The 10023-nt window shown below is 41.5% G+C and overlaps 1 protein-coding gene across 1 annotated transcript; it reads right to left on the minus strand.

The window, feature by feature from the left end:
* Positions 1-2486: 2486 nt before the first annotated feature.
* prnprs3 (prion protein, related sequence 3) lies at positions 2487-8110 on the minus strand. Its single transcript, XM_080739024.1, has 2 exons — positions 8022-8110; positions 2487-6301 (listed from the first exon to the last, which is right to left on the minus strand). The coding sequence occupies exon 2, from the start codon at positions 6278-6280 to the stop codon at positions 4784-4786; it is 1497 nt and encodes a 498-aa protein (XP_080595150.1). The 5' UTR covers positions 6281-6301; positions 8022-8110; the 3' UTR covers positions 2487-4783.
* Positions 8111-10023: the final 1913 nt, after the last annotated feature.

Consider the following 10023-nt stretch of genomic DNA (forward strand, 5'->3'; position numbering starts at 1 on the left):
AGAGGGACAGACAGACAGACAGACGGACAGTTTGTGCAGGCTGTGATAGTAAGTAGCGACCTACAGTCGCAATTACACTTATTGCTAACCAGCCATGGACCCCTTTGGAAACCCCTCAGGGACCCCCAGAGGTCCCCGAACCACATTTATTGCTAACCAGCCATGGACCCCCTTGGAAATCCGTCATGGACCTCAAGAGGTCCCCGAACCACACTTTGGGAACCAGCCATGGCTGTACGTGTACCAGGCTGTTGTGAACCAGCCATAGAAACCCTGGGGGTCCGCAAACCACACTTTGGGAACCAGCCATGGACCCCCTTGTAAACCCCTCATGGACCCCCTGCCTGCCTGCATGTTGATCCTATTACTTGGATGTTAGACTAGCCTACAGCTTTTATTTTGAAGTTGTGTACCATGTGACTTGACACGTGGTCACGTGACATTCATGATGACGATTTCTTTCCTGGACTTGAAAATTGAATAATGGGCCTATTTTTTGTTTGTCGGTTCCAAATCAAATAATGTCAAAATATGAATCACACATTCAAAAAATTGAGCAAATTTTAAGCATTTTCCTGATTTTTTTGTGGGCTAGAAAATTGGAAAAATGGGCCCATTTTTTGATTGTTGTAATGGGGTAAGAAATTAAGAAATACCTTTTTCAAGATGTTTTTCCTTTGTCGGTTCCAAATCAAATAATGACAAAGACGAATCACACATTTAAAAAATTTAAGCATTTTCCTGATTTTTTTGCAAGCTAGAAAATTGGAAAAATTGGTCCATTTTTTGATATTCGTAATGTGGTAAAAAAATTAAAAATACCTTTTTTAAAGATGTTTTTCCTTTGTCGGTTCCAAATCAAATAATGACAAATATGAATCACACATTTAAAAAATTGAAGCATTTTCCTGATTTTTTTGCAAGCTAGAAAATTGGAAAAATGAACCAATATTTGATTTTATGGGGAGCTAGAAAATTTGAAAATTGAGAGAAAAATGATTTTTTAAAATTGAATTCCTATTGAAAATCTAACGATACTTTAGTACCCTGACCTGAACTACACTTACGAGTGCTCCTCTTTCCACTTTTTTCTCTCTCTCTCTATATATATATATATAACTTTTGAACTGTGAAAATCTTGCTTTTAACAGTTTTTGCTACTACTCCTACAGACTTTTTTCAAATCTGCCTCATGGTAACCTCGCGTAGCTTCACATTTTGGCCTATAACTCTTGAACCGTGGGTTGTACAATTGCCATTTTACTTTTTGCATCACTCGGTTGGCAGTGGTAAAGTTCCAGGCTTGCCCAGGTCGTGGGTTCAAATCCACCGCGGTGCATCCCTCTTTGTCGAGTGACTACATTGAACACAAAGAATCTTCAACGTTATGATTGATGATGAGTAATTGGATGGAGACACTAAAAAGAAATCTCAAGACACCCAGTGGTTTTCTCAATGCTTTCAGAAGTCAAAGCAGTGTGCATAATTACGAAAACATATTCCCAGTCACTCCATGGCATAAGTGATGAAAATATGTCACGCATGCTTCATATAATAACCTATAAACTAGTATTGTTGCCACAACAGTGCCGATGTGGTGTCACATGTAGTCCTTCATAAACACGCTATGTTTTGGCATCAACAATAAAGGCTTCCCAAATACTGAAGGGGTGCAGTGGGTGTTCTGGGCTGGCAATTCAGGAACTGAATGTCATTCATTCCCCTATCCACTCCACTCAGATTCAAAGCAGCACACAGTCTCTCTAAAGCAGATAGAAGGCTATATATCAGGGGTGGGCAATTATTTTTCCCATGGGTCCACATGAACAACAGAACATATTGTGAAGGGCCGGGCCAAAAGGCAGTGCTCCCCGCAAACTAAACACAGCTTTACCTCCAACTTCACTAAATAAAATAAATACAGTCCATTTTTGGTTGAAAACCCAACATTCAGCATCGACTTTTCTTTTTTTAGACACTTTAGCCATTTTTGATGGGTAAGGTAAGGCAGGTCGTCTTGACGTGTGACCAGTCTGACCACCTGCTTGTTATTGAGACAACATCCAATGATCGCGCACACGTGCTGATGTACGCATTGCGTCCATATATATGTAAAAAACTTAAAAATAAAAGAAATGCAGCTTTAGTCCATACATGAGGTAAAATTTGAAAATGTGTTTATTTTGTAATTTGCCATTAACCCTACAAGGGCCGGTCAGAGTGAAGCAAAGGGCCGCATACGGCCCCCGGGCCGCACAATGCCCAGGTCTGCTATATATAGTCTACTCACCTATCTCACATAACCCAAGTTAAAAGCCTAAACAAAACAAGAAGAAGACAAATTAGTATTCTGCTCACCCCAAAAGTGTGAACAGGCAAAATATTATCTTGGTAGAATGTTGTAGTAACTTCCACTAAAACCATTGCACTCAAAAAAATGCATTTGTTTATTTCACAAATAGTCAAGAAAACCACACAGTGGATTAAGAAGTTTTATTAAACAAGCCAAGCTTAGGCAAGGGGAAAGTGCAAATCAACACATGATAGAGGCCCCAATTACAATGCAAATCTGACAAACGTTTCACCATGATCATGTTTATGATTATGTGAAAAGAAGAGATGAAGTTACAGGGCTGGTTTTATGGGATGAATATGAATATTACATTCAAAATATACATTTACATTTGAATGTAAACGCCAACTAAATAAATGCTGTGGAATGCAAACAATACCATGATTTTCTTTACATGGGATACACATCATACACTCACATTATAGCTTTAGACATTGAATGTAGAAACCACACATAACGACATAAAACACACTTCGGTTCATAGAACGGGCATGATTCCCATGATACAAAAATCTTAGTTTAGATCTTCACATCCAACCCATCAAACAGAACCTCAGGTAAGAATGCAAGATCCAGGTCATTTTAACATCTGCACAATGACATTAGAAGCCTCACATAAGAGCACTTACAGAACAATTTACAATCAGGCGAGAGAGTAAACAGACTAAACACTCAATAGTGGAGTGGATATACGTACAGCGTGTGTGTGTGTGTGTGTGTGTGTGTGTGTGTGTGGACACAAAGATTTAGAGCTATACTTTAGTCCATGCCTTGCCCCTTATCCCTAAACTTATTTGCCTTTTTTTACTAATATGACAAACATTTGAAAATACTTCAAATAGCTGTTTGAACTATTTAAAAATGTTTTTCAAAATAGTGAAAAAAGGCAAAGAAGTTTAGGGGTAAGGCATGGATGAAAATAGGTCCCTTCGTTTTTAGATATGCAGTAATGGTAAATGGACCGTATAAGCACATTCTACTAACAGCACTAGCAAAGTCAAAGGACAATGGATGTAATGATGCTACTGTATATCCGGTGAGTATGAAAGAACAATGAGAATGGTTTCTCTTCTTGTGAAGTGTTGCGTCATTCTTTATCAGATCATCTACACACAATTAGTATTAAATAATTAACCTGGATTTGCAATTAGAATTTATTCATGCCTTACACACTGATTAAGAGAGAATAATCCAGTTGTCAGTTGAAAGCTACAGTAAAATATGTAGATACTGTATGTTGCATCATAGACAATTTACACGTATAGAATTGGTAGTGTTAGTATATTATAATTGCTGGGAGGAAAGCAGTTACGTTAACATATTGGCAGATTGCAGATTTAAGCCATAGTAAGAGTTTAAGAGTATTTTGATTCTTCATTAATTGATATCGGAACATCATTCTCTGTTTTTCAGCTCATTGACTATATAGTTCTCCACTCCCATTGCCTCTCTGACTGATGTTAGTATGCATGACAGTTTCAACTCCATTGTTACCCGGGCAGTTCCATTTTATTTACACAGATCATCGTCATGGCTATGCTTTTATAAACCCCACAGGTGCAAGCTAACTTTAACTGCCCTCCCCCACTGACAAACAGAGATGCAGAGGGAGAGTACCAGCTCCCACAAACAACTTTGAATCAAATATTTAACTACTTATGACACTTATTAATTTGAAATAAATTAAACAAAGACTGACCTTGTCGAATGAATAATAACTCTTTATTCTATAATCAACATAGCCATACTATTTTATTTTTATGTTTTTATCAACCAGAGATTGGCACATGTTCCCGTCACAAGCTTCAGTGTTTAGACTAGAGCGAGGCTCTAACAAACCCAGAGAGGATCTTGTTTCATCCTTTGCACAGAAAGTCTGTTAATGCAATCTAAATGTGATTTAATGGGCCCATGTCCCCCATGGCCATGACAAACTTCCAGCATTTCAGTGCAGTTCATAGGCTCTTTCTCTTCCAGGAAAGGAAACTGGCAGTGCAGGGCTTATATTGGGCAGCTCACTATAATCTAGCTTAATTCTCAATTTAAATTCACATTTGGGGGGTTGCGATGGTGTCTGCCAGCTTTGTTGTGTCAACCATGCACATGCACGAGGATACAATGCCTATATCTTGTGTAATAAACAATACAAACAAAAAAAGGAAAACTATATTATCCACACGTAATATAAAGTGTCCCAATGAGTCAGAGTGCAAACATACAACAAATGTTCTTTACTCTCTCCATCTTTATGATACTCTCGGAAATAATTAAATAATCATTGTATGCACTGCGGCCTACACCCCCTGCACCCCCAACCACCACACACACCCACTCCCATCCCGTTCACTTCATTGTCACTCCTCATCCGTGTAGCACCTGCTTTCACTGTCTCACAGCCCCGCCCGTCCTCCATCACCTCTTGTGAATGTATCAGTGCAACATCAGCATGTTGTTGTTCAGCAGCATCAGCGCAGTGCTGGAGACCACAGTCAGAAGACCATGGAGGCTTGTCCCCGGGCGCGGTGCCGCTGCGATGGGTCCTTCGGTCCTCCTCTCCATGTATTTCTCAGAGTACACCATGTAGAGCTCCACACACCTCCTGGCCTTCAGCTGCTCAATCAGCGCAGGGTAGCCAATCTCCACCATGCTGACTGTATCTTCGTCATCGTCATCGCTGACATCTACTGAAGCTGGGGGCAGAGGCTTTACGCCGGGCTGATTTGCCGGTTGGGGGTTTATGGGTGCAGGAGTCAGAGGCTTATCCGTTGTGGAGCTGTTACTCTCCGATGTGTTGTTGCCGTTGCTCTCTGATGTGTTGTTGCCTACACTGTTGTCTGAGGCTGAGGCAACGACTGCAGTCGTTGTAGTGGTGGTAGTAGTAGTGGTGCTGGTGGTGGTGGGTTCACTTTTTCGCTGAGGTCTTTCTGCGGGGAGCAGATCTGTCCTCTTCATGCATGAGTCCATGTAGCTGTCATATTTTATAGGGGGTGAGACAAACTTATAGTCCCTGCTGTAGTCGTTCTCGTCAGTGGACCGGGTGCCATATCTTTTGTACATGTAGTGGTTGTAGTGGTGCTCCTCCTCAGGGCTGTTGAAGTGGAAGGGTGGACGAGGGAACCTTCCCAGTCCATAGCCCAGTGCCATCCCTGCCACAGCCCCTGTTCCAGCTGCCAGCAATGCAGTGCGTCCAAACCCCCTAGATTGCTGAGAGGGTCCAAGACCCATTCCGTGAACGGAGCGGGAAAATGGAGAACCACCAGCGTAACCGTGGCCCCCATATCCATAGCTGCCTCCATAGCCAGGGCTCATGATTTGGTTGTTGGGGTTGCGGTTTATGTATCCAGCACCACCACCATAACCACCATATCCATAGCCTCCAGGGTGTCCACCACCATATCCACCACCATATCCACCATAGCCGCCAGCTCCACCATAGCCGCCAGCTGGGTATTGGTTAGGATATCCTCCTTGATTGGGGTATCCTGCTCTGCCTGGTTGATTAGGGTACCCCCCTCCAACTGGATATCCCCCTTGGTTGGGATATCCTCCTGCTGGGTAACCCCCTCGGTTGGGGTAACCTCCGGCAGGGTAGCCCCCTTGGTTGGGGTATCCCCCAGCAGGATAGCCCCCTTGTTTGGGGTATCCTCCAGCAGGGTAGCCCCCTTGGTTGGGGTATCCCCCAGCGGCAGGGTAGCCCCCTTGGTTGGGGTATCCCCCAGCAGGGTTGTTCCCTTGATTAGGAACGCCTGCCTGTTTGGGATAGGTAGATCCTTGGTTGGTTCGTGATCCTGTGTTACGGTTGGAGGAGGAGCCTCCACGGTTAGAAGTCTTCCCAAAGCCTCCTGATTTCCCTCCCTTTGCCAGGGAGAAATGGGTGTGGCTCAAAAGCAAAGACAGGCACAGCAAAGCCACTGTAGACAACTTCATTTTGCACTGCAGAGAGAAAACCTGCATGGGAAGACAGAGGATACAATATAAGATAACAATACTTTTGTACAGCCAGTTCACCCAGCTCCCTCAGAACACACACCAGCCTCTAACAGTCATTTTAATTATTCAAAAATCTAAAGAGGTTTATGCCCAGTCCACACCAATGCAACAAGTCACAGCTTTCAACCAGTTGCAAGAAATTGCAGCGGTCTGGACTGACCAGCTGCAGACCAGTGACATTTGGGTTTAACGGTTGCAAGTAGTTGCATTTGCAACTTGCAAGGGGTTGCTTTGGTGTGGACTGGCCTTCAATCATTTATTTTCATGTCCTGTAGTTATTACTAGGGCCAGCCCCCAAACATGTAATGCTCATTCAGCAGGTTGCTATTCGAACATAATTGCAATATTCACATTTATTTTTAAAATATTTTAATCATTGCAGTGCGACATCTTGTGTGCCCGTGGGTCTAATGAGAAGTGTAACCGCTTTTAATATGCAGCTACCACCTAGATCTGCTATTGTCTGCTTATGGGTGTTTTGGCTAGTATTGGGAGTGACTGCATGCCAACCGAGCTTGTATTTACCATGATGACACAGGAAACCTAATCAATGGGTAGACATTTGTCTCAGATGAGTTACAGTAGAAATTACGACTCATTTTGCATTGGGTTAATAGCTAAACAGTGTGTACATCATGTACAGTATATGGCCTCGGTTTAGCATCTGTGTTCTAGGCACATTTTCAGGGTGGAAATAACCAGCAGCATAGTAGGATATAGACACAGCGTTAATAATTTAACATAGAAACCTTAGTCATGTTCTCTGACATTGTGTGCTGGAAGTGATCAGAAAGTCTGGCAAGGGGACAATTATAAGTCACTTTATCTGCTGAAAAACACATCCACAGTAATTCATTAACACTATGCTGGGATTCTTGGGAATGTCACAGCCAGGCCATCTACGGTAGGGCTAGGGTGCAGCATAATGCATATCTATGTATGGGTACTGGGCAGACAGCAGACTATGCCTTATGTATGCTGTTCTGTTCTACTGTATGTTGTCGTCATAGCCTACCAGTTCATGTTCATCAGATAAACCACGACACAGAAGAAGAAATAATGTTATAATAATTTTACATCTACACCGCACAAGGTTCTAAATAGAATAGGATACCCGTTTCAAAATGGCGCTAGCCTATTAAGTATAATAAACAAGCTTGAGGCATTTAATTTACGGTTATTAAGCAAATGTAAACTCGTTTGTAGTTCCAATTGATTATTATTTGTGAATAACGTAATATTTATGTGTTATAAATTCTATATTGTCGATATATTTCTATACAGGCTAGCCTATTTCTTTCAATGTGCGAAACACGTGAGGGCTTGAAAGAAAAATAAAACACTATCAATTATAATATTGGCAGCATAGTAACACAAATTTAGGGCATGATTGCTCTAGGCAACAGAACAGAACAGAACAGAACAGAAATCCCACTGCGGGGAAAACAAGAGAGAACCCTCAACCCTGCATCCATAAGGATTCAATAATGGGGGGTTGAGGAATAGTGTGGCGCAATGGTTTGGGCGTCTGTCCGTGTAACGGACGGTCTGGTCTATTTCAGAAAACACCTGCTCCTTTTAATCATGCTGGTGTCGGAGAACACAGGCGCAACTAGAATATGCCACAGCCAGCCTGTCAACAAACTCGTAGTTATTATGTAAAAAGGAGTTTTCTTACCCTGAGTCCGGTGCAAAGTGGTGGTGGTTGTTAAATAGTCTCCCCCGGCCTCCTCCGCTCTGTTGTGTGAACTGGCCGCTTCACTGAATTGATCAAAGCAGAGAGGGCGGAGCTTCATTCACAATTCCCAGAGAGACAGCAGATGACATCACGTTCTTGTAGAATGGATATTTGAATTGAGTACAAAGGACCCCAATGTAAACAAGCCATAGTGCTCTCTTATTGAGTTTGAATCCTATTAGAAAAGCTGGTATCTGAACTGTAGCCTACTGTCTTGTGCTTTTCCTATGCCAACTACGAAAGTATTCAATCAATCAATCAATCAATCAATCAATCAATCAATCAATCAATCATCAATCAATCATAGTGTTAGGGTTAGATGTAGCCAGGCTGAAACAACAGCTTGGAAAATAAGGTAACATATACGATTTCTACTTTATCATATGGTCCACATTTGTTTGACATATTTTGGGCACCGGGACAGATAGCTACACTGACACACTTTGTAGGCTAGTTGTTGTTGTTGTTGTTGTGGTGGAAAAAGTAGGCTACTCAAATGTCATACTTAAGTAAAAGTATCAATACTGCAATGTAGAAATGTAGAAAGACAAGTGGCTACCTACCAAAAGTAGCCTACTCATAATGCAGAATTCTTTAAATTATAGACCTAAAAGTCTTTTGAAATGTTTCAAATGGCCGATAGGGCTGAAGTGACATATAGGCCTAGCCCTTTTGGAAATGCAAGTAAATTACAAATACCTCAAAAGTACAGTAGGCTACTTATAAATGTAGGTTTACACCACTGTTATTATTAAAAGACGGGAGTGGTCATTGATATGTCTCCATGCACCCCGAAGTCACCAGCTTTTAACAGCGGTGAGGAGGGGGTTTGTTTTGCGTCATGGTTTCCAATGAACCAGGCCCGAGCAACACGGGTCAGTGTGGAAAGTCACGTGGGAACTCTACAAGAGTAGAGTTTTAATTAGCCTGGCTGAGTGTCAAGAATGGAGACACAGTCACACAGAAGAACAGTTTATGGAGGTCTATTATGTAGACGGCATGCAGGCATAGGCCTACAGGATGAGGATATAGGATTATAGTCATGATGATGCAATTTTATTTTTCTTTATGGCCATTAATAGTCATGTACTTTTTGAATGCCATGTATTACTATTATGCTATTATTTTTCACTTGTTGTATTCCGATTTTACCCATTGCCCAATACGGTGTCTTATGTTTAACACGTTTTCATTTTAGATATTTAATTAATCTCACAGCCTATTAAGTCTGTGTGCACAAATACTGTGATAACTTAAGTGCAGGCTGGGAGATCTCAATGAAAAACGACGCCATCTGCTGGTCACAAACAGTTACAATCTAGTCATTCATTACATTAAGATAATATAAATTATTAAATATCATATATTTTCAATAGCTAGCAATGCTAAACTAAAATGCCATTATGACATACTAAACTAAACCAGATCAAAGAGTACCGAAGCATAACATTGTAATATCATCATGTCCATGCATGCAGTTACTCAGTCCCTGACCTGTCTTCAAATCTCTATTCAACTATTGTTGAATAATGACATCTACTGGTCACAAATATAAACGGTCATACAATGAAGACAATCTAGTCAATAACAAGCAACCACAGCTAAAATATGCCATTATCACGTAGACCAGATCAGAGCACACTGAAGCACAAGAAGATTATCATGCAACTAGAGGTACTGCACCTACGAAACAGTATGGGCTCGCTCGTACTATATTCTGCAGCGTGTTAACTGTCATGTGAAGCTCAACCAATACTCCAGCTAACACCACTCCCAGATTTTCCGCACCTCATTGGCTAAGGGCCCTGCCTTTGTACTGTCTGCGACGGAACTCACTCTATAAATAATGAAGATAATATACTGGTCTCCCTTTCAGGCGAGCCCACAATTACAATCTCAATGCACTCAGATATGTATTGTAAACCATTGAATGTTTGAGTTG

Source organism: Nannobrachium achirus (genome assembly GCF_963921795.1).
Source record: "Nannobrachium achirus genome assembly, chromosome: 12".
NCBI classification, from domain to species: Eukaryota; Metazoa; Chordata; class Actinopteri; order Myctophiformes; family Myctophidae; genus Nannobrachium; species Nannobrachium achirus.